The 24,163-nt window shown below is 45.7% G+C and overlaps 3 protein-coding genes across 3 annotated transcripts; all 3 read left to right on the top strand.

The window, feature by feature from the left end:
- Positions 1–4,923: 4,923 nt before the first annotated feature.
- LOC127393628 (polymeric immunoglobulin receptor-like) lies at positions 4,924–10,497 on the top strand. The gene is made up of 8 exons (XM_051638909.1): positions 4,924–5,006; positions 5,243–5,593; positions 5,782–6,102; positions 6,775–7,104; positions 7,526–7,601; positions 8,363–8,484; positions 8,899–8,948; positions 9,533–10,497. The coding sequence occupies exons 1-8, from the start codon at positions 4,964–4,966 to the stop codon at positions 9,737–9,739; spliced, it is 1,500 nt and encodes a 499-aa protein (XP_051494869.1). The 5' UTR covers positions 4,924–4,963; the 3' UTR covers positions 9,740–10,497.
- Positions 10,498–12,226: 1,729 nt separating this feature from the next.
- LOC127393629 (triggering receptor expressed on myeloid cells 2-like) lies at positions 12,227–16,706 on the top strand. Its single transcript, XM_051638910.1, is given in 6 exon segments — positions 12,227–12,277; positions 12,280–12,360; positions 12,363–12,405; positions 14,816–15,160; positions 15,503–15,557; positions 15,931–16,706. Coding segments are annotated over 6 exon segments (792 nt in total). The 3' UTR covers positions 16,148–16,706.
- Positions 16,707–18,023: 1,317 nt separating this feature from the next.
- On the top strand, positions 18,024–22,486 carry LOC127393627 (uncharacterized). Its single transcript, XM_051638908.1, has 5 exons — positions 18,024–18,380; positions 20,283–20,382; positions 21,111–21,214; positions 21,446–21,498; positions 21,637–22,486. Exons 1-5 carry the CDS (start codon positions 18,311–18,313, stop codon positions 21,943–21,945), a joined length of 636 nt encoding a protein of 211 aa, XP_051494868.1. The 5' UTR covers positions 18,024–18,310; the 3' UTR covers positions 21,946–22,486.
- Positions 22,487–24,163: the final 1,677 nt, after the last annotated feature.

Raw genomic sequence — 24,163 nt, 5'->3', positions numbered from 1 at the left:
GGTGTCCTGGGCAGACATCTCTTCATGATATGTCCTGCCCCAAAGAGCTTCTCTCCTGGAAGACAGGACCCCCAGTGGTCTTGGCAAATACAGATGCTGTGGGGAAGGATGAGGCACTGTGGTGCAGCACAGTTTGTGGCTCAGTTTGTAGGCAACTAGTTGCAGAAACTGAACTAATTGCAGACCCTTGGGGTTTGTTCGTAAGAGAACAAGCACATTCCCCCTTCTTGTTATTGAGCATCAAGTGCCTTATGAGAGAGGGATTTGGGGAAAAGACAATGGGAAGATATCTAGCACAAAATGATTAGCCAGAATGTATTGTTAATAAGCTGCTTATTCATATAATTGGAAATTATTTGCAGCCAGGGTGTCAGTACAGTCTTTCTGCACTGCTCTGATGGAGCGAGAGAGGCAGGTACTGGCCCAGGGGAGACCACCCCATGAGCACATCTGCTGGCAGCAAGGAGGCAGGGGAATTTATTGCCATTCTACTTCTTTACTGTCACTGCCTTGAAGGGCAAAGAAGGGCACAGGGATTTCAAGGGGAGGCAGATGGGAACCTGCCAAGCCCCACTAACTAGAGGCACATTTCCCAGCACAGGGTGTCTGGGGAGCAGAAAGGAAGGACAGTCCTTCTCCAGATCCTTACAACAGCTAAAACAAGAGCAAGGCAAAGAAAGCATGGAGTCAAGACAGAGAAGACCTGCCACTGCCTGTGCTTCCCAAAGCAGCTACTTGAGGCAGAACCAGCTGTGGAAGAGCCATGAGTGAGTGCCCCCAAGAGGTGTGACAGCTAAGAGAGACCTTGGCTGTGGCTTTGATACACACTTTGTGGTTTGATGATTGAACTGGAGGTTTCCACAGGTGGATTTGCTCACCTGGAGGAGGGCTGGCTTTGTCCTCATTTCCAGGAGGCAGAGTTCCTTGTGGAGGCCAAGGGAAAGGCAGAGTAAGCTCCAGAAGCCATTCCCCATTCCCTCTGTTAGCTCTGCCCAGCAGGTGCACAAATACAGGGATGTGCCACCACACAGCCCCGTCTCTTTCTCTTCCCTCACCTCCACTGTGGTTGAGCCCAGGCCCATGAATCCTGGGGTTCAGAATCAGCCCCACGGAGGTTTATGTGCCTCTAAACTGAAACATTTCTCCATTTTTCTGACTCCAAGGGCAGGCTGATTTTAACAGTGCTGCTGGTGTTGGTGCAATGCTGTAAAGAAAACAGCCCCTCCTTGCGTTCTGCCTAATGTGCCTCTGTCTTCTGAACCAGCCAAGCTCAGCTGATATGGACAACCATTCAAGGATGAATTTAATTGTAAAACAGCAGTGAAGGATTCCTGTGCCAAGCCAAGTGGTAAGCCACTAAACTCAGCCACTTCCTCCAGCAGTACCAGTGTGGGATAGGAGGGTTCAGAGAGAAGACATCTAGTAATCCTTTGATCTGCCTTCAGCACTGTCCTTTCCTTTGGCTCCAAGACAGGCATGGAGCCAAGAGTCCTCCTCCTCTTCTGTTATTCTGGTAACAGAAGGGGTGAGAAGAGGCAAGGGGAGGTCGGGTACAGTATTTCTCCTGCATTTGTCTAAGGTCCTGCACAATGCATAACATTCCAGCATTAGGTGAAGAATTTTCTGAAAGTTTCCACCACCAAAGCAAATTTCTTTTCACATGGAGAAATTCTGCTGGGAACAAAGATAGAACAGCTCTGGTTCCTATTAGCCAAGTCACTCTGGGCATGGTTTTCTCTTAAAAAACAGGTATAAGTGTGTCATACAATCCACACCATCCCTGGCACTGCCTAGCCCAGCTTCACCCCTCCCTGAAAGGACCATGTGCTCACTGGCTCAAGGAGCAACTGTCCGGGCAGTGATTCTTTCCCTGCATGTGCAATATTTAACAGAAATTACATCTACTTCAGGTCAGGCTAAATCTGTGTGAAGGCAGGAAGGCCTTAAAGCATTTGTTTCGTGGTTGTTAAGTGCCTCGTAGGAGTTAAATATTAAGATGCAGAATCCCAGGGTCTGAGGCACACCTGAGTACTGCACCTTTGATCCAGCACAAAAAGCAACTCTGAGGGGAAGGATCCTTCTGAAAGCCTCTGTCAAGGAATAGGAGAGTCTTTAGGAGGCATCAAGGAAGCAAATGTACATAAAAGATTTGCTAATAATTTTGGAGCTGGGTTTATCCAAGTGGCAGCAGTGTAATACTATTTCAGCACACGCCAGGAACAACTAGCACAGATTTACTATCACTCACTGACATAGTCTTCTGTTTCCTTACCAAACCTTTTATATCCTCAGTCTTTTGAAGCCTCTGCAGAGCCAGCTCAGGCCTGTTAACTATTCCATAGAGAGAATATAATACCATATATTTGTGCTCACTGTATCTCTAGACACAAAGCTTGAATAGGTATGAAAAGATCAGTCCCTGAGCACAGTATTAATCTGTAACCAAAGCTGAAGAATCTTCTCATCTTTTGACAACCACCGTTTCCTTCCTGATCCCTTCCTTTCTCTTGAATACACACACTGCACCCACCAACCATCAGAAGAACTTGTGCAGAACTACAGTGGAGCTGGCACTGAGCCACGCCGAGCAATTTCATGTTTTAAAGGGCTGTTTCTGACTTGTACCAAGCAGGACAGGCTAAAAGCAAGGAAGGCCCCAACGCTACAACACAAAGAGCAGTTCCTACAACAGATCTCCGCACTTAGATAGGAAGGAATCTTTGGTTGAGAAAAACCTATACTTCATTGCAAATTTGTGATTTTCAACCCAATAATATATTTGCTTTCTGTGAAAGATCAAATTTTTTACTTAAATTTGTGTTAGCCTTTACAATATAGTAAAACATGGATTTGCAGTAACAGAAAGAGCCCATTTTCCTATTAGCAAGGCAGAGGGATGTTGAGATGCAACATTCCTTCTCTTTCAGTTCAGATAAATACTGGCAAGTTTGAAAACATGTCTAGGACCTACCTGTGTGGCACATCACAGCCTCTTGAACAGGGAAATATTTGTAAATCAGCACTGAAACAACAGCATTCCCAGTGCTTTATCCCTTCACACAGTTGATGGCACTGCACGGAGCATGGACCAACCTGTGCCATGAGAAACCCCAGAGAACTGGCTTCTGCAAGTGCACTGCTGCCTGCTCTCTTAGAGTCCTTTTCCCTACCCATGTTCTGTCTTATTTACTGCAAGGTTTGTACTGATAAACAGGCAGGCAGCACAAAAATAACAGCTACACATGTGACAAACAAGCATGAAACATGGGGGAAACATATGAATGTTCCCCACACTTCCCTTCTCCCTAACCCTTTGTTACTAGATCACACACTCCTCAAACCAAGAATTAAAAAAGAAAAAAGCTATCAGAATTTGTTATATTAGTTTTTGGTGGTTTTTTTGGTTTTTTTGTTTGGTTTTTTTTTGTATTTCTGTGAAAAAGAGCAAGTTATTTCATGGCTTCTTTTTGTTTTTCTCCAAACCACAACTTGAGATAAGGCAGCCTAAGACTCACTCAGCCACTCCTAGCTTGCTAGATCCTTCCCCAAAGTCTGAAAAACAGAACTTCTTCAACCAGAGATTTTATACTGATAATGGGCTGAGGCTGCTCAGCTGTGAACACTGATAAGCTTCTCCCAGCTCTGTTGTGAAAGTGGTAACAGGAAAGATGGAGCATTTATATTTTAAAATTGCTGCTACACCTAAATCTAGCAGCTTCTTCCTGTCAGAACTTGGGACAGTGTGGGAAAACAAGTTGTTATGGGAGAGGCAGAGAGAGCAGGCGGTGTGTGAGATACACAGGACTGAGGTCCCAGCTGAAGTCAGGATCTGGATTTCAGCTGTGAAGATTTTATACCATAGTGGGTGTCTCTGGGAGGTGTGCCATCATGGCTCTTAGCTGGAATGTTACTGTGATTCCCATATTCTGCAGTGGTTTTCAGTGGAGCTGAAGTGTCTCTCTGTTGTATGTCCCTAGAAAGTCCAGAACTACAACACCACAAGTAAAGCCTTTTACTGAGGGTGCTGATTCAGATAAATGTACTATCTTGGTCGGTACCAATTACTACCTCTCAGCACATCAAAGAACGGTTCAATCTGAGAAGAGCACTATATAACAGGAGAGTATCACTAGCACAACACAGATGCAGCAAGTTGAAGATTTATGAGTGTACTGGTGTACACACTGTACCTGTCCTCACTTTTCACAAATAACTGAGATTTAATTCTCTGTTTCTGACAGTATTTCTTTTTAAGGAAAATGTGAATCAATCATGTCAGAAGATGCTTTGAATGGATTCTATCATGATTTCCAATGTTTATCCTATACTAAAAATCACTTCAGTTGTAGCTGTGGAAACACTACTGTGAAATAAGAAAAAGCCAAACAGTTCTGGTCTGGATTCTCCAGCTGGGCACTCTGGGGACAGACACCACAAGGCACAAGGGGACTGGCTGTGGTGGTGGAGATCAGGGACCCCAAACAGTATGGCCCGTGGGAGGGTCCACTCAAACACAGCCCTGGACTCACTGCCACCCTCCCTGGCTTTGAGGACGCTTTCCAGCCAGGGGCTGGGCACAGAACATCTTGGGGGCCCAGAGAGAAGGGCTAGACCAGAGCAAAGGACCTGCTCCATCTCCATGGCGAGGGACAGCCACGGACTGTTCCCCTGCCACTGGTGTGAGGGCAGAGCAGCAAAGGGCCAGGGGAGAGCAGCAAAGGGCCTTTGCCATCAGGACGGGCTGAGCTCCACTCTCAGCCACTTCCCCAAATGCCCCCTGAAATTATCATAATATCAGTCTTGTTGCAAAGCAGGGTGAAGGATTTCCGTAGGAAAGCAAGACCTCAGGCACTTCCCCCAGCAGCGTCACTGCGATGCGGAAGGGCTGGCAAGGCAGGCGCTCGGGAACGGGATGCGCTGGGCAGCCCCCAGCAATGCCCCTGCCCTGGGCCTGAGGACGGCCATGGAGCTGAGAGTCCTCCTGCTGCTGCTGCTCTGCTTCCCAGGTAAGAGGAGGGCTGGCAACGCCTCAGGCTTCCCACACGCCAGGGGCAGTGGGACACCCTTCCCCAACTCCCACTGCCTGTGGAGCTGCACAGTGGGGGGGATCCCACACCGGCAGGACTCAGAGCTGAGCAACTCACAGCAGGGATGCGGAGGGAAGGGGCAGCCCCAGTTGCCACCAGTGCTCTGTTCAGGCTTGAAGGTCCAACCCTTTCCCTCACCACATCTGATATTGCAGGTCTCCATGCTCAAAAAACCGTTGCTGAGGAAAGCCGACCAGAAGGAAGCACTTTCTCTCTGCAGTGTCCTTACACAGCACAGGTTGGCCGCCAGAACCAGAAAGCCTGGTGCCGCGACAGAGAGGGACAGTGTGAGATCGTAGTGCAGACAACCAATCCAACACGAGATTGGTACCCAAAACAGGCTACAAATGGGAAAGTTACAATAGAGGACAACCCCAAACTTAGGATGGTGTCCATCAGCATGACTAATCTCCAGGCAGAAGACTCGGGCACATACTACTGTGCTTACATAACAGAAGTTCCTTGGTATCAACCACTAAAGACCATCATGCTCCAGGTTTACAAGGGTGAGTACCATATCCTCACACAACATCGAGCCCCTCTTTCTTCCCCCTGTCCCCTGCCCTGACTGACGGGCCGTCCATGAGGGAGTTGCCCAGGACAGAGTTTGGCCCAGGTCCCCAGATGAGGCCAAAGGACCCATGCTCGTGTGCCCACCATTCGTGGGTCAGTGACCACATTTGCTGTTTGGCAGAGGTGCAGAAGGACGAGCTGGACAGTCTCTCTGTGCCAATCAAATACGACAACTTAGTGTCCAGCATGGATAGAATAACCTGGTGTCGAAGAGAAGGTGAGACTGAGTGTGTTCCCTTGGTGACGAGACAGCTCTATGAAATACGGCGTAACAGCAGAGTCACGGAAGACAGAGTCTGGATCCAGGATGACTACTGGGAAAGGACTGTCACCATCACCATGCAGAAGCTGCAGGCTCAGGACACTGGTGTCTACTTGTTTGCACTCTACAGAGCCTCTCATTACTTCACAAACCTGGAGGTCAGGCTGTCTGTGTCCAAGAGTGAGTACCTACTGGCAGCCAAGGGTGGATGTTGGCAGATTTCAGTCCCACCTCCCCTGCTCGCTTTTCCTCCCCTCCTGCTCCACAGCTCGAGGAGCCCAGCACTGCCTCCCCACAGCCACTGCCGTGGCTCCCTGTCTGTCCTTCTCTGGCAGACACAGGGGTGGCTGCCCCTTGGGCCTGTGGGGACAAGGCTCAGGCCTGGCCTTCTTGCTCTGTCTGATCCCAGCAGAGGGACACCTGGGAATGTTCCCATGAGCTCCCGCAGATCTGGACACTCTTCACAACTGCTTCCCACAGGGCTGACCCTGGGGCTCCAGGGACACCTTCCCCAGCTCAGGACCCAGCTGGCCCACCCTGGGCACTGCTGGAGACCTCCCCCAATTGCTCTGGCCCCACAGCTGACACCCCTCCCTGCTCCTTGGCTACCAAACCCTCTGGGCTGAGCCCTTGGAGCATGTGGCCCCTGGGGGAACCAGAGGAGGAGGAGGACAGGTCCCCACCCAATTTGTGACTCACCTCGGCACGAGTAATCTGGGTAATCTGCTCCCATGTCTGGAGGTAGAAGGACATGCAGGGAGCATTCAGCCCACAGTGCACATTCCAGTGATGGGGAAGGGCTGCCACTGTGCCAGCTTTGGGATCTCACCAAACATGTCTGGTGTTTTCCAGGGACACAACAACACACAGCCAAGGAGTTGGGCAGTGTCTCTGTTCAGTGTCCATACAGCGCCCCCGACTATGGGGCTCTGAGCAAAGCCTGGTGCAAAGTGGGAGACAGGGAAACATGCACCACACTGATCTCCACGGATTCAAGGCCCTCAAGGAATCGCCAGAAACCTCAGCAAGGCAGAGTCATGATCTGGGATGACACCCAGCAGGGGATTGTCACCATCACCATGGAGAAGCTGCAGGCACACGACTCTGGCATGTACTGGTGTGTGCTCAATGATCCACGTCGTGTTTTCCGAATGGTAGAAGTTACACTCAGTGTTTTGAAGGGTGAGTACTGACCTGTAGGGAAACGTGGTTGGTTTTAGGTTCCAGACTCACTGTCTCTCTAGACAGTGACTCTGCCTCTAGACTCTGCACTGCCCAGCTTACATCACTTCCCGGCTTACATCTGGATGTGTTTCCCTGCCCAAACCCTACTGCACTGTGCCTTCTCACTCTTCCTACTTTCTAGTGCCAGGTGTTGGGGTGGGTTCACGCACAGCAAGGCTCCTTCTGATCTCCTTGCACCTCCTCCCCTTTGCCAGTTGCCAGCAGGTCTCGTTGACACAGGTTTCAGTCTGGACAGCTTGTCTGTGCTGGGTGTCATGTTGGGAGGGGGTTTGTGTCCATGTACCAAGTGCAGGAAAGTTGCTGGTAATTCCAAAGCAGCCAAATAGTGATTATTTTCTCTTCCTGTTTCGGACTGCAGAAGTGCCAGGAACAATTTTGCCAGATACTGCAGGCACAAGTCACACAACCCCTACTGCCAGCACCTCAGCACCAAGGTAAGGTCTAGAAAATCTCTGAGCTAGAACACAGACAAGAGTTATGAATGACTCATCTACAACTGGCCTGTCTCCTGGGGTAGGCAATCTCTGGGCATTCAGAGAGCTCTTGCTTACAGAGGAATTAGGTATGACAGGCACTCTTACCAAAGATGGCCTCTCCTCTTCCAGGTCCTGCTCACAGTGTAATTACAAAGGGAGAGCAGACTGATGAAATCATCTTTCTGGGACATAGAGACCTATCCACTTTTTTACTTTAATTCTTTGGGCTCTGCTCTTTACAGCAATAGAACCCCTCAGATTCTGCCTCTAAGTCTGGCTTTCTCAACTTGGTTCACTCCTGACCATGAACAGTTAACAGTAATCCTCCTATTTACCTGGCTGATAATTGTAAAGGAATTTCTTCCTCTTTAAACATCCACTATCCTGAACACAACAGCAGCACCAAACAGCACAACCATACATTGGCTCCCAGGGCACCAAGTGCAGGAAAACACGGGAGGAAAAGGCAGCACCTGCTCCAGAGAGCCTGAGATTGTGCCCTGAACTTTGAACAGTGCCCTGTTTTAAAATTCTGCATAAACTTTAGGAAAAAATCAGCCAGGTAGAAAACAAGATAGTATTGCTACGGGAGAAACATATTCTCCTTCTGAGTGCATAAAAGCTATTCCTGTGCCTTTTTTTGTCACTATTTGTTAATGGGCTGTGCCAGCATCATGCTATGCTGCCATCTAACATGGGTAACTCCTTTGCTCCCCTAGCTTCAGCTCTAATGTAAACACCTTCATCCTACTCTCTGTGGTCCTGAGCCTCCTGTTCATCCTGGTACTCATCAGCCTGATAACACTGTGTGTCAGGCGGTACAAGCAGCTAAAGAGAAGAGGTATGTGGAGACTGGTGAAGCCTCATGTTCTAGTCTGCACTAAACAGGGCTTTCTCTGGCCATCACTTTTCCACTCCAGGTGAGCTTATTCCCAACTCACAGTGCCCTGGAGATAAGGCAGGTGCAGCCATGGCAGCCTCGAGGAAGGCTCCTTGCTGTGATCTCCTCTCAACAAAAAGTAAAACCCATGTTCCTCCAGACTATGCAGAGGACACCTCCTAACACCTTAGAGGAGAAGAAAGGTGAAAGCAATGTGTTCACCAGATTCAGGGTAGATGGGTTCCACTGACACACCTATCACCTCTATCCCTCAGCAATCCCACAGCCTTCCCCAAAACTCCTGAAGCACAGGCAAACTCAGGTATTTCATGGACTTCTCTACTTCTAAAATCTCTGATTTCGGCTCATTCCAAGGTACCAGACAAGCAGAGGACATCTATGACATACCAGAGGACACAGCACAGGTAAGGAAAACAGTAGATTTGCCACATGGTACCTGAATCCCTTACCAATGGTTTTTCAGGAGCTGGCTGACTCATGTGATGAGGACTTGGTTCTCCAAAGGCAGGTTGGATGGGGCTTGGAGCAACCTGATCTAGTAGGAGGTGACCCTGCCAATGCAGCGGGGGTGCATCCACATGATCTTTAGGGTCCCTTCCAACCCACACCATTCCGTGATTCTATGATTTTTGGTTGGAAGTAGGGGGGTAAATGGGATTTAATATTACCAGAGAGAGGAGTGTTCCTAGATGGAAGCGGGGTGGTAAATAATGTAAGGAAACTTAAGCAGGAAAAAAACACTGAGGAGCAAATTCTAGTAATCTATGAGAAATTACTCAAAACTAGAATCTAAGGTTAGATGAGGCTGTAACCTGTATCAAGGAGAGGTGATGAAGGAAAGAAGTTTCTGTTCTTCCACCTCTGTCATGACCAAAGCTAGACTTTTACATGGCTTCTCCTTTCCTCCTGGGGAAATCCAGTTCTTTAGCTAACAGTTGTGGCCTGGCACTGAACCATGCTGGCAAGTGTTTTCCCTTTCTTTTTATAGCTTGGCAGCACTGAAAGAATGGAAAGTCCCAAGGTTGACAGTAAAGACCTAGACTATGTTACCCTGAACTTTAAATCCCGACTGAGCCCTGAGGATCCTGTCTACTGCAATGTTGAATCAAGTCAGACTCACAGGAAACCTAAAGATGAAAATGTGGAATATGCTACCATTGCACTCAAGGAGTTACCAACAAATAACAAAGTATAAAGCACAGAATCCCCAAACAATCCAGAAATGGCAGAAAAGAGCTGGAATACAAAGTGAGAATGAGGAGTAGAAGGTGTGTAGATGGACACTGGGGAAAGATCTAAGTTTTTGCTGCCATGTATATGTTGCCTATGCATTTTAAGACCTCCCTCCTATTAGAAACCAGCAGAGAATTTTGCCACAAGCGTGCAGATTCAATCAGGCCAGACAGAGGTGCTGGGTGTTTCTCAGGATCCCTTGCACATCTGCCTTCTTCAGTCCCATTAAAATGCAGACTCTTTTGGAGAGGCAGGTGTGAAGGACCGACAATTTGAAAAAGAGCAAGATTTGTCTGGCCATGGGTGGGTTTGGTATTTCAGCTCTTTTCACTGGTAGAAACTCTATCCCACTTCTCCACTTCTAAGGGTTCAGCTATTATGGCCAAGCAAACTCATTCCAGTGCTGTAAGGATAAAACTCTAACATTGCTGCAAACATGTTCACTTGCCATGTAATGAATGGCGAAACTGAGCACTGGGTTATAGGAAAAAGCAGAACCAGCATCTGCCTGAAGGCAAATATCTTGGGGGTGGGTATTGCAACAGGATGATATGCTGCTTTGCAAACTGAGGACTGTGCTGCATGAACCTGAGCACCAGAAGGTCATGTAGATATGAAATGACAAGGATGCTTAGAAGTTATACATACACATTTTTAGACTTAATGCTAATTCTACTATAACTGAAATGTATCCATCTGCTTAGGTAAGAAGTAAGAGCGTAAGAGGCTTTCAAAATAAATCTAAATGTTTAGCTGTAAATCAGGAAATAGACTGTGCATGCTGGAGCTTGAGGGTGGGAGGGGATGAAGGTGATGAAGGTGATGGCATTTATGAGTGTGTGTGCAAGTGTCCCTTCAGGGAGTGCAGAGGCTTGTGGGATGGATTCACAGTGGCTGCTATGGATTACACTACTGGGAGCCTCCAAAACTGTAACCCTCTGGACAGCTCAATTATTTCCAAGCTTGAGGGCTGAATTTCCTCTCAGGGTCATCCACAGCAGCTGCCACAGGAACACTGAACTGCCTGGGACCTCATCAGACTCTGCTACCCTGAATAATCATTCCATAAACTATAAAACATGTTTTTCCAATGCACTTGGTCTCTTGCCTTCATTGTTATGAGGCATCTTTTCATCTCTTCTGGATTTCCTATCCACCCAGTCTCAGATGTGGCTCTGTTCTTTTGCAACACTGTCCTGTACTTTAAACAGCCCTTCCCAGCCTATTCACCAGTGCAGCTGGTTCCTTCTAAGTTCCTTGGAAGACCAAACCAGCACGTCTGCTTCCAGCACTTTTCATTTTTTTGGCTACACCATAGAAAACAAGCTTTCGTGGCTTCTTCTAGAGTCACAGGAGAGAAATGCATGTGCAGTTTCATGGGAGAGCTCATCAGAGCCTTGGAAATGGATACCGTTACTTCCCTCTCTGTGCTGAAAATACTTCAAATGACACATTTGCTGCCTTTATTTAGCAATCATGTGGGGAGCAACATGAAATGGGCTTGCTGGGGCTCAGCTCAATTTCTCCAAAAGCCCAGAAACCTAGTACTTCGGTTGCAGCAAGCTCTGCAGACAAATGGCAAATTAAAGGGGCCTGACCCACTCCCTGTTCACAAGCCAGTCAAATCCAATAGGCTTCTACTGCTATGGCTGGAGCAGGGAAGCTGAGCAATTTTTTGAGATTTTCAGAGTTGACATGTTTAACTTGAAATGACGGAAAGAAAATAAAATGGTTCTGTAAATGGTTCATCCAGCCCAAGATTCCCCTATTTACTCTTCATGCAGTCAGTTACACTGAGTCAAACAGTGGAAGAGTGAGAGAAAACAATGGAATGAAAGAGACATTTCTGGGGAGACAGTTGCTTCTGATCAGAGTAAGCCATCCACAGCACACCAGTATGCTAACACTAAAGTAGGCTCCCTTAACTGCAGTGCTGACCAATGGGCTCTGAATCAATGCTCCCATCCCTTGATCTTATGTCCTTTCTGCAAGGTGTCTGTTTCACTCATCTAAAGCACCTCACAGCTTCACTCAGCAGTGTTCTTGTCTTCCTGACCCTGGTCACGTGTTAAATAGGGATGCTTCATGCACAGGCTCTTCTAAACCTCCTTTCCCCTGAAGATGAACCCCTAGATGATGTCCTTGCCCTCTCTTCACCCCTTTGATGCTGACTGAGCTACCTGCAGAGTCCTGATGAGAGCCACTCTTTCCTATTCAGCTTTCCAGAAAGTCCCCCCAAGCAAAGCTTGCATGGAAAGCCTGCTCTGTTGGGCAGCACCATGGCTGAGCTCAGAGGGACTCCCAGCACCATGGTTTCAGCCCATCACATGATGCTTTCTTTCAGGCTGTCTAGACTAAATGGTGGCTGTCAGTGGGCAATGCTGATGCCTGAAGAGGGAAATGCCCACAAGAGAAACGCCTGTCCCTGCTGAATTGTGCAATATGCAGGATGAAAAAGATGCCAAGTTCCTGTGCTCATTCCTTCCGGCACAGCAAGGCTGGGAGGAAAGCAAAGCAGTTCTTGGGCAAGAGCCCTTCTCACTTTTCTCCAGACTCCTCTCTTGCCCCTTCTCTGCTCAGCTGACATGGAGAAGCTCATGCACTTCCTCTTCTTGGTCTTCTGCTCAGGTAAGAAAGCATACATGGCCTTGGGTTTCAGCTAACAGAGAGGGTAAAAGATTGGTGCAAAACTACCTGCACCTGGTATGAGATTACTGAAAATGCAGGGAGAAAATATTGCACAGGGCTTGAAACACAGCAGCACTCCAGATGCAAAGGCATCTTTGCTGTAGAGTGCAGGTCTTTGGAAGATCAACAGAAACATTTCTTATGGATAAAATGTCTTACTGCCTGTCTATACACTGCAAGGTCCAATGCAATGCAAGCTGAGGGAACCTGAAGCAGTGCAGTGTTGTCCTGCCCTCTCCTCTTCCTCCCCAGCCATACTGCAAGGATGTCAGAATCCTTTCTTGGACTTTGCCCTTTTTCCTTAATTTAACAAAGGGCCAGTGGTGATCCAAGTGCTCTGTTTTTCAGGGATCCTTTTGAGTTAGAACAGGAAACAGTTCACAGAAGTCTTGCATGCCTTCTCAGAAGGAAATGTGAAATGGCAAAATCCTATTTGTTTGCATTTGTGTGCCTTTGAATGTAAATTGCAGCATTTAGGGTTCCAGAGGATAAAAATAAAGCTCAGTGAAGGGGACACTTCTGAAATATTGGGCACCTGACTATTTTCAGCCTGGAAAGTACTGAAATGAGAAACAAGGCACAGGACACAGCTGGTGTTCTCTCCCCAGCCACACTTTGGGGACCCTATACTTGTAGCAGTGCAAGGAAAGCAATGGATTCAGGCTTTGAGAGCACAGAAACCTGTCTCAAAAACCTGAATTAGTTTGGAAAAAAGTCCTTTATGCTTTTTTCAGTAGCACACAAGAAAGGAGGGGGAACACAAATCATAACTGATCTGTCAGCAGAACTGGTTGAAAAGATAATGACACAAAACTTTCCACAGGGGCATCAGCAAATCTTTAAATGCCATAACTCTGATCAAGGGATACTTTGCAATGTTGTTTTTATTTAGAACAAAATCAAAACCCCAAGCCCCAGGGCTGTTGGAGAGCACAGATCCATTTTTACACCACCTTTTAATCAAGCCTGAAAGATCTCCAGATTTTTTAGTTTACCATTCACTTTGAATAGTTGAAATTATTTTTAAAAGTCTTGTTAAAAGACTCAGCCAGCATGAAGTCCTCACAAAAGCCTGTGTTTTACTTTACTCTGTTGTATCATTACTTACGGTTTCACAGAAGGCATCTCTGAATTTTTTCACCAGGAGTACAGAGATTTCCTGAAGCACCACACTGCACTTCTCTCTAGAAGTATTAATAGCTCAGACTATCCCCTCTGCCTTCACTTACCATAAAAAGGAATGGAAATTAGAAATAAGGAACTAAGGCAAAAAACCACCCAAATCCCACCAACGAAAAACAACAAAGAAGCAGCCAAAGACCAGTTGTCAACATGATTAAAATTAGTAGGATATTAACAAAAAAAAAATTTGCTAAAACCCTGGACTTAGAAATTAGGAGTGAGATTAAGAAGCAAACTCCTAAACAGCTACCTGGCCCCTGGTTTGTAGGTGTCATTGTGATGGTAGCATTTTCCAGTGCTGTGTTTTTCAGTCTGTCTGTGTAAAGAGCCTTATATTGGGGATAAACTTCACGGGCATTTATTGCAAGGGATGTTTTCTGCAGCAGAGGGTACTCCAGAGCTAACTCTCCATCTCTGAATGTATGTTAAAGGGCTGAGCTCAAGGCCAAAACCTGAAGCAAGTTGCCTTGTTTCAGTTGTATGCAAGTAAGCAGGATGCAGGTTGCACAGCAGGGGTGTAACAGCAGGACCCATCTAGCCAGAGTTAAACAGAAATAATCTACCAGTATTGGGTCAAGCTCTGGTTTTTATGAGCTTCCTTGTAAAAAGAGCTTGTAAAAATCAAGACACTTTGCCTGATGCCAACTCGATCGACCTGAATGCCCAGCTTCATGCTCCTCAGGACCAGAGGAAAATGCAAGTTCTATTTAATGCCCTAATCATGCTGACAAACTGCTTCCCTTTACTGGGCAGGAGCCCAATGATTACAGAAAGTGTGATGGGGTTGAGCTCAGGCCTGTAATCCAGAGCAATCACCACAGGGCCAGAAAGGAAGTCAAGGACCAAAATTTCCTGAGCTTCAGAAAACCTGGGAATATTAATGAAACTGATACCTCCTCATTTCCTCAGTCCCCACACAAGAACAGCTGCCTGGCAAGAGCCAAATAACATACTGGACAGAGGGATCACTACAGACATTATTTCAAGAAAGTCTGAACCAAGACTGAGCACCCTGTATGTTTCCTGGGGGATGCAAACAGGTAACAGCCCTACAGTTGGCAGCACCCACCACGAGAGCTCTGAGAGAAAAAAACGACATTTGGCATAAACATAGTGGAAAGGGAGAGAGGAAGGAGTCTTGGCTCACCACTTTCCCCTTCCCTCCTAGCATCCTGTGCTGCAGAGAACATCACTGTGGTGTACGGAATGGAGGGGGGCACCATTTCTGTCAACTGCACCTACAACCCCTGGCAGCAGCGCTGGAGAGAGAAGAGCTGGTGCAAGCAGATCGACCAGACCAAGTGCCAGCATGTGGTGAGTGCCCGACGCTTCTGGCTGCCCTTCTTGAGGAACAGGAATGGTACCACCTCTATCAGTGACAATGTCCATGAAGGGGTCCTGACAGTGACCATGAAGCAACTCAAGAAGCAGGATGCTGGGCTGTACCAGTGCAAATCTGACTTCCTGGGGGAATCAAACAGCTTAAGGAAGGTGCAAGTGGAAGTGCTGACAGGTACGTCCTGAGGCCCTGAGTTGCATGAGTTCCTGAGCTCCTACTTAAATTTCACATCTGCCTGCAGATGCCAGGTCCTCACTTTAGTAAACATCTACTTTTGCCTTACTCTAAGGAGGTACCGTGTTTCGTTGCCTCTTTTTAGTTCCTGATTTACAGCAACATGACCTCACTGTTACAGGACATCTAGCACATGTCATCCCCTCACTGCTATGCCCATGAATCTTCTAGCACACAGCCCAGTGTCCAACCTCACCCTGGTTATCTGTGCCCAGCTGGGGCACTGGTGTTGGTGACACCTAGAAACATCCTCAGACTAAGCTGTTCTGCTTGTATCATCAGCTGTCCTGGAGACCCAAATGCCAGAGGAGCCTAGTGCTGTGCAGAGCATCTCCAGGTAAGGCACAAAACACCTTTTCATGCTGTGATCTCTAGGCTTCCTAGGACTAAGGCAGAATAGCATCAGCAACCCCATTTGAAGCTGAGAGGAATACCACCACAGGCATGTTACTTACCTCTTCCTAATACATGACAATTCTCAGAGCTGTTGTATGGTTTCTAAACAGCAGTTTTATTCTAATCCAGAAAATGCAGTACTGCAGTGCCAAGCAAAACAGTAACTGCAGGTCATCATTTACCCATATGTGATTATAGTTGTTCTAAACTCCTGGGCTCTGCTGTGCCTGTTGCAGGAGATGTTGCCATCTACACATTGTGCACTGCAAGAGTTTATTTAAAGGTTGAACCATCCCCTTCACTGTTCCCCACAGCATCCCTCCTGAAGCTCATTTCACTGTCTTCTACATCATTGCTGGATTCCTGGTTACAAAGTTCATGGTGGCTGTGCTGATCTTCATCATTGGCTACAGCAGAAAGAGCAGAGACACAGAGCAGAAGAACCCAAGCTTGAATGAGCAGCAGGTCCACTCTTTCACTGGTGACCTTGCACATGATGGAACCAGCTCCTCCTGGGAGAGCACTGCTTAGAACCAAACCAAAGGGAATCCACAGAGGAATGAACAGTGAGCATTTTCAGGCAAAGTTTTGCCTCCTGCCTAAGAAAAAGATCACCTTCTAAGCATAGGTAGCAATGAACCTATCACTCTAGAGAGGGAATGTCACCATCCACCACCTCTTCTCATTGGCACTGACCAACTTTTCCCAACACAACTGAACTGAAAAGATGCTGCCAGTAACACTGAACCTAATGGAAGAGGATGGGATCAAGAGCCAGGGGAAAAGGAGGAATATGAAATCTTTCTGTCAAAAGATCCAGCACAGACTTATCTATGTGCAGAGATGTTTCCCCAGGCCTGGTAAAGGTGAGAGAGCTCTGCTCGGTTTTCCACAGCTCATTGCTAGGTCTTTGCTGGTCTGCGCAGCTCCTGACAAATAATTTGTTATAAGTGAAACTACAGAAACACCCACGACCATAAGTAGAAGTTCAGGTAACACACCTCAATGACCATGTGTTGAGCAATTCACAAACACATCCACTTAATGTAAAAGTGGAAAGACATGGGTCTGTCTCACATCTCCAATCTCCTGATTCACTGAAGATCAGTGTTAAAAAGAACTAACAGGGTTTTTTTTCCAGTGTGTCTATCATATTTCCAAAACCCTTGAATGCTTCCCTCAAAAGAATGAAATATAACCAGAACTAGATGGTTTGTATGGAAAGCTAGTATTGCTATTTGTCTAGAAATCAGCTTTTTAACTGAGATTCCACTCTCTAAAGGCTGAAGCTTTTGACACACCTTTGCCAACGCAATGTTCTCCTATCATCTCCAGTCACTGCCAGTAACTGCAGCACACCACCAGGCAGAGTTATTTCAGATACTCATCCCCAGTATCATTCCACCAGGATGTGAACTGAGACCCATCAACTTCATGTCATCTCAGAGCAGTACCAAGTGATGGATTCAGTCTTTCCAAGGTGAAGACCAGCTCTCAAAAATTGCTTTGGACAGTGTAGATTCTTGGTGAACAATGCCTGTGGAAAGGTGTGAAGAACTGCAGAACAAGACAGAAAGGGATGTGAAGTCTACATGCAGTTCTGAACACACTGTCTCATTTCTCAAATGGTTTTGTGAACAAAGAATTTACTGTCTCTCTGTTTTTCTCCCTGTATTTTTCTGCCCTTTCAAGGGGATGTTACCAGCATGTGATCATTGTTCATCACTCCCCAAAGTGATGCTGCATTTATATCTCTCAGGAAGACCAAACCCAAGGGCATTCACACTTCTCTTCTTTGCACAGCCTACAAAGCTAAATAAAATCCAGCTGATTATCTGACTTGGTGTGGATTCACGATACAGGGCTGGAGTACACCAGATCATAATACATCACCCAGAGCAGAGAGAACACTTAGAATATGCTGGTGTGTTTCCAGTGTACAGAAATGCTCTGACTAGCACATCCAGCCAGCTCCCTTTAGCACCATGCAGAAACAGCAGATCAGATCCCCAAACCAGATCAGGCTAAGCACGATTGTCCTCTGTCTAAAGTAATTTCTGCTGTTTCCAGAGGGTGAATTAGCCCAGACACAGTCACACCCCACTGCAGCTGTGCTGACACACACCTACCTCCAGTATTCCCATCTGGTACAGCAGTACCCAGCTGGATGTGCAATAAAACAAGGGAATTGCAGCTCTAACCAGGAGATCTGGGTCCTAGCTCCAGCTCCAAGCTGTTAAGAGACCTCAGGCAGGGCCATCCATTGCCTCTATGATCACATAGTCATGGTTCTTCTCCACTGTACAAGGGCTTTGGGAACAAGGGATATAAAACATGCATGGAAGTGCAAAGCAGCAGTGAGGATGAACACAGCCAGCTGGAAGCTGCTCCATAACACAGCAAGGTAGCGCTACAGACCAAAAATGCCTCTCTTTCCCAGCCACACAGCCTGATTGCTAAATATGGCTATCTAGACAACAATGTATTTCAAGTCAAAAAGCAGCCAGTAAACACTGTGCAGCCCTCCCAGCCAAGAAGTAATCTTGAGATTGCGGTTAAAAGATACCCTCAGCAGTTTTCAACTGGCACCATCGCCCTAGGCAGCAGACAACTGCAAGTGACAGTGAGTTAACTTCCCCTGCAACGGAGAATTTATGTGATAAAGAAGCTCTGCGATACATTTTTTTTTCCTCTATGCCCTTAACCACTCTCTGCTTCAGGATGGGAGGCTTTCCAGCCCTGCTGCTCTTGCTGGCACTACCAGGTAAGGCTCAGAGACTTCATTTCTCCAAGGAACAGGATGCTCTCTGTGCTGTTATGTGCACGATGCTATTTAACTGCAACAGCAGCCCTGGAACCTGACCCAGCCCACACTCAGGAGGGGCAGCACTAACCCGAATTTCCATCTGCTGCCGCCACCCCAGCTCCAGTCAAGACCCTCCTCAGACTGGGATGGTTATTTCTTTGTCTTCTGCAAGTTCTCTTTATGCTGATGTCAGCTCTGCTCCTTTGTTGGGTGAGATGTACACCACCACAGGGACTGTTTTTTCCTGTCTTTTCTCCCTCTAATGAGTCATCACTCTATTTTCTTTAGAACCTGTAAGGCTATTTGCAAAAACAAACAAACAAACAAAAAAGAACTTCCTGTCCCTGCATTGGCCCTATTCTGTGGTAGCCAAATCAGGAAACTACAACATTTTATTTGGTGCAAAACGGTGACCCAAATTAGATGTCAACCTATTGTCAGAGGTAACTCTGATCAAGGTATCATTAAAGTAGGGAAGACTGAAATGATGAATGACTTCTCATGGAAAATTATTAGAGTGTGGCTGAAAAAGCTCCTACTTAATGACTCAGGAGAATATAATCTTGAGAGCTGTTTCCAGGGGAGAAACAAACTACTGAATAGGAGCATGCTTGAAGTTTTGGGTGAGTTAATCAAAGAATTAATGATCTTCTAAAAGTCAGCAATTTCTTACAGCTTGACAAGAAATATTACAGGTCAATGTTAAAGAGCTCTCCTCCGAGCCTGGAAATTTCCTGAGACTCAGATAACTCCTGAATTCCTTTTTTTAAACAGATTTTTGATACATATTAATGGTATAAACAAATTGCAGCCAGCTGGCAGGGGGAGCCTGGCTTGATTTCATTGACTAATGATATTTTACATTTACATCAGCAGACAAAACAGACTCCAAGCAACCTGACTCATTGCCTGAATTTCTACCTGTGTTCATCTCATCTCATCTCATCTCTCTGCCATTGCTCATTAATAAAATTCTGTATTTTTTTTAACACTTTACTTCCTTTCCTGCCTTTAGCCAGGGCAGGAAGCAGAAAAACAGAAGATACTTGGTGGGAGCTGTTATTTCATTTTTCTGATGTGACTTGAAAATATGTGTGTGGAAGGGAACCACATCTGGTTTCAAAGATGCTTCCTTTCTGACAGCACTGATGTGCCCAAATAATCAACTCAGTTTTCATACCATTCTCTAAAGTGGTGTGAATTTTCATGGCTGAGCTGTACTCTCTACAAAACCTGTCTCCTGCAGGAGCTGTCCTTTCCCTTTGATGTGACACAGAACCCAAACTGGTAAGGAAAGCAGACCAAAATCTCATTTGTCCCTCTGCACATGATATAGTTATCCAATAGGCAGATTTTCCAAGGCAACGTGCAACCAAGTCTCAAACATTTTGCAAGAATGAAAAAAAACAAACCAGAGGACCACAGCCCAAAGGGGAAGAAAACTGGAATCAGAGTATGTCTGTTCTTGTCTTACTAGCTACTTACTACTGGCTCTCTGGCTGGGCCTACACTTGATGTTTTCATTTAAATACACTGATAACATGTACTTTAGGCTCAACAACCTAAACAAAACTCCCAGCTCTCACCTGAGGAGCTGGTTAATCCCATTCTTGTGATCCAACTACATTAACTAACCTTCTTTTACTGGTTAATTGCACAGGATGAATATCCTTATGCAGCTTCCCAATTTCATAGCCAAGAAGCAAGCAGTAACTCTGGACTTTCTACAAAACTTGCAAAGCAGGATTTTCTAGCATGAGAAAAATTCACGAAGGATGGATTGACACAGTAAAATCACTTGCTCTTGTTTCGTTGTTTGTTTGTTGGTTTGTTTGTTTTGTTGTTTTTTTTTTTTTTAAGGGGAAAATTGTAATCAGGAAGCAGGCTTACAGACCACTGCATTTCCCACTAAGAAGGGGGATGTCACCAACTCCACAGATGACAGCAGTAAGGATCAGAGGTAAACACCACAGACTCCCACACTCCAAGTACAGCATTCTGGCTGCACACAGGATTGGAGGAGCAGTGTGACAAACACCTGAGATGTGCTTGCACACAAACATACACACAAAGAGGCTTCCCTTTCTCCCCTGCAGAGCTTAGTCCAACTTCCCCCAGTTCCATGACATGCTGTAGAAGGTTCCTCTCATTTTCAAGAGCACTAGGGGAGGCTGCTATTGAAGATGCTCAGTTTGACTGTGTTCTTAAGAACTATATGGTCCATGCAATGCTACAAGGACTTTGCCTTTTGTACATACAGAACAGCCTAAGACCAATCCCAGCTAAACAACTTACTATATCAGATGAGAGTTATTACCAGGCCTGATCAAAGGTGAACCTATTAATGTTCCTGATCAAAGACAGACCATGAGAAGGCCTCCTGCATCCTGATGAGGGATGCTTTTGGATTTGGTAGCACTGCAAATGACTGCAAGGAGAGAATTCAAGCTCCTCAGAATTCCTCAAGCTTACCAAGTGCCCAAGAAAATACACCTTGGATGGATCCTCTGTGGCTGTAGATCAGTACTGACCTCACAGAACCATGCTTGTTTAGAGACAGCATTTGCATGCTGAATTTTTATTCTGGAACCATAATCAATTTTCAAACACACAAAATCCCCTCCCAAATTAACCTAATCACCTCCAGTGCTGTAAACAGTAATGGAGATATGATGGTTTTCCCTGCAGGACCCTCTATGCTCTTCTGGTGCCGTGTTCCTTCCTGCCTACAGCTGCCCTGATTGCTACTGTTATACTCCTCATCACCACTTACGTTAGAAGGAAAAGGGCAGGTAAAGCTCCCTAATCTTCTTGTCTAGTTTTTCTGCCCCTACATGTTGTTGTCCCTGAATGTAATGAAGGTCTCTTAATAGCAATCATTGTCCACAGAGGCAATGAGGCTGAGCTGAGAGTGAAAAGCAAGACGTGAGTTAAATTGCAGGGAAGAGATTCTAGGTGCAGTGATTTTTAAAATGCAAAGGTAAAGGTGTTACACTCAAAGGAGATTCTGTCCTTCATGGCAGGAAAAGGGATGGACTTTGGCAGACATCCTTCTTCCAGCCAAGCAGCACTGCAGGTAAGACACTGTCAGAAATCCCACATTCCTTTGTTTGATCCCTGTCCTGCTGACCCACATAAATGAACTGAGACTCATATTCAGAAGCAAAAAACCACCAAGTTTCTTTTTAACTTCTCCTTCTTCATGGTTTCTCAGAAGGACAGAAGAAACAAAGCAAGTAGGATGCCAGATGGGGAAGTGAATGATAGTACAACATATGCTGTCATAAGGCACCAACCTCCACTGAAGCCTGAAGATGTTATCTATGCCAATGTGCAGCCTTCACCTCAAGTTTTCTTCCACACTCAAGAACCTCCATGCAATCCAGTTTCCTCAGGGCCTCTGGAATATGCTACTGTTATTTTCAGAGCCACAACTCCACATTCTGGAACAGAAAACAGAAAAACGGGTTCATCTAACCAAAGCAGCACAAAGCCCTGGGGCTTATTCACAGAACTCTGCTGAAGTAGAAACAACCCATTTGTAACCAGTGGCTTAAACGGGATAGATAAGGGGTGTGAGGCAGAAAGAGCTGAAAGAATGCACAGACGTTCCCTGGAAAAACAACTGCACCTTTCTAATAGTACAGCACCACAACCCAGCTATTGGTAGGCAAATCTAGTGGAAGACAATGGTGCCTTTGCTTTCCCTAAATTGCTTTATACAGGCAACTCTAAACCCAACTACAGGAAATTGGTTCTCTCTTGTAGCAGCTGATACAGCTCCAGTCAGCAATGGGCTGTGAGATACGGGAACATGTTGCTTCCTTTCAGACTTTCAACTCCAACAGCTCACTTAAATACTCATATATAAATTGTTAAGTATTGCCCATTCTTGTAAAGTCCAAGTCAGCAAGAGAAATTGCTTTATTTTAAACATATGAGTCGTTTAATGGACTTCAGAGGGACAAGTAATGCATTTGACATGTTTTAGTAAACAAGGGTCTTGTTGAAAAACATTTTTCTGCTACAGTGCACAATGTCTACAGCTTGTACAGAATTTACACTCAAAGCTATTTATTTTTACAAAGAAACAACTGTATTTTCTTGCCTTTTTTGCTTTGTGTTTATTAATGCCACACCCCTGCTCCAGTATAAATCTATCTTGACTTTATTATAAATTACACATATTTTGATCAACCTACCGAATCTGTTATCATGGTGATATGAGCAAAGATCCATTGGGGATTATGGATAAATCCCAAAATTAATCTGATTTAGATTTTCATCTTAATTCTGTCAGTCGGGCCCAAGGATGCTGATTACAACACAAAAACAGCTTCAATTTTTTAATATGAAGATTTTAAGTAGACTCTAGTTTAGGTACTGGGTGGCATGGGAGGGGAGGAAGGTAAAACAGCAGAGAAGAAACATATGAATCATATAAACCCCACTCTGCCCGTGAGGACTGAGAGATGGGGAAAGAGAGAGAAAAGGGGGGAAGAAGGAAATTCTGTTGAGAATCTGATATGGCTGCACGATAGCAGGATTTTTGGCATTCTATCTGGGATGATTTTGTCCCTCTAGTGCAAATTCTCTGGAAATAAATTTAGGAAAACCCACAACAATAGCTAAAGAACTCAATTGCTGGCTTCCTAACGGGCTTGCGTGATTGCAATTGTTCATTTCCTGTCACAACTTCCCCTTTTCTTTTCTTGTTATTTCTTTTTCTTTTTTTTTGGTCATCACTACATTGAGCGTGTCTGGGAAGAAAGACTGACACCTTGGTGTTTTGGGTCGTTTTCTGAGATAAGGAACACCACTAAGGCTTCCACTGCAAAAGCAAGAAAGAAACACCAGAGTCTTTGGAGTAAAACTTGCCTTTTTTGTTCTATTTGTTGCTAGCTAGTGACATCCAGGTGTGTTTTCAACCTCTGCTGGCAGAGAGATGTTTTTGCATCATGATGGCAAAACCAGACCCCCAGAACTGCAGCAGTGACTACTCTTCTTTCAAGAACAAGGCATATAGCTATAAACACCTGCGAAGTTCAGTGTATCCCTTCTAAAAGGGTGCCTATCCCAAGAAGACAGGGGAAAATAAAATAGCCAGAACGTTGTATTTTGCTTTTTTTTATATGCCTGCTCTGAACCCAAAGAGCTTTGAAAACTGTAAACATTCACAGCAACCGTTTCAAGAATCGTGTGGTAACATACAACTGCTCCATACCCACAAAGACTGCCTGACGTTGTGGGACCTCAGCCTCAATAAGTGTTTATATGTTATTGCAGGAAGTTAAAATACTGCTGAGAGACCCTGAGTAGCACACGTGGAAGAAAACAGCATGCCTGAGAGGGATCAGCAGGCAGACATGGAAACGCACTCTCTCTTAAACCTTTCAAAGCCTGCCCAATCCTTTTAAGAGGAAAACTTCCTTTTGTGCCAAAACACAAGAAATAAGCTCTTTCTAAAGGTGTCCATTCCATTTGGCCAAAAAAAGATAATGATGTGATACTTGGGAGTTTGGGGACAAGAAGAAAACACTTTCCAGGAGGGTAACTAAGAACGCTGAGGAATGAACGTCTTAGAAAGATGTTCCTGTTGGGTAACATGAAGTTGAACTATTATCTCTGACGCAATGGTGCACAGAAGGGTACGGAGGGGGCACAGTGTGGCTATTAGACGTATTTCCCTTAACGATTAGAATGGTAATTTTCCTTTAAAACAAGAATTGCTGCGTGTCCCG

This window comes from Apus apus, chromosome 23, assembly GCF_020740795.1.
Source record: "Apus apus isolate bApuApu2 chromosome 23, bApuApu2.pri.cur, whole genome shotgun sequence".
Classification (NCBI taxonomy): Eukaryota; Metazoa; Chordata; class Aves; order Apodiformes; family Apodidae; genus Apus; species Apus apus.
This window is presented reverse-complemented; position numbering and strand designations above follow the sequence as displayed.

What these genes read in the sequence shown, in the direction of transcription:
- LOC127393628 (XM_051638909.1), top strand. Translation starts at nt 4,964, where the DNA reads ATGGAGCTGAGAGTCCTCCTGCTGCTGCTGCTCTGCTTCCCAG. An exon ending in GCCAGCACCTCAGCACCAAG is followed by an intron (nt 7,602 to 8,362) that starts GTAAGGTCTAGA and finishes TTGCTCCCCTAG; the next exon opens with CTTCAGCTCTAATGTAAACA. An exon ending in TACCAGAGGACACAGCACAG is followed by an intron (nt 8,949 to 9,532) that starts GTAAGGAAAACA and finishes TTCTTTTTATAG; the next exon opens with CTTGGCAGCACTGAAAGAAT.
- LOC127393627 (XM_051638908.1), top strand. Translation starts at nt 18,311, where the DNA reads ATGCCCTTAACCACTCTCTGCTTCAGGATGGGAGGCTTTCCAGCCCTG. An exon ending in GCTCTTGCTGGCACTACCAG is followed by an intron (nt 18,381 to 20,282) that starts GTAAGGCTCAGA and finishes TTTTTTTTTAAG; the next exon opens with GGGAAAATTGTAATCAGGAA. An exon ending in GACAGCAGTAAGGATCAGAG is followed by an intron (nt 20,383 to 21,110) that starts GTAAACACCACA and finishes TTTTCCCTGCAG; the next exon opens with GACCCTCTATGCTCTTCTGG.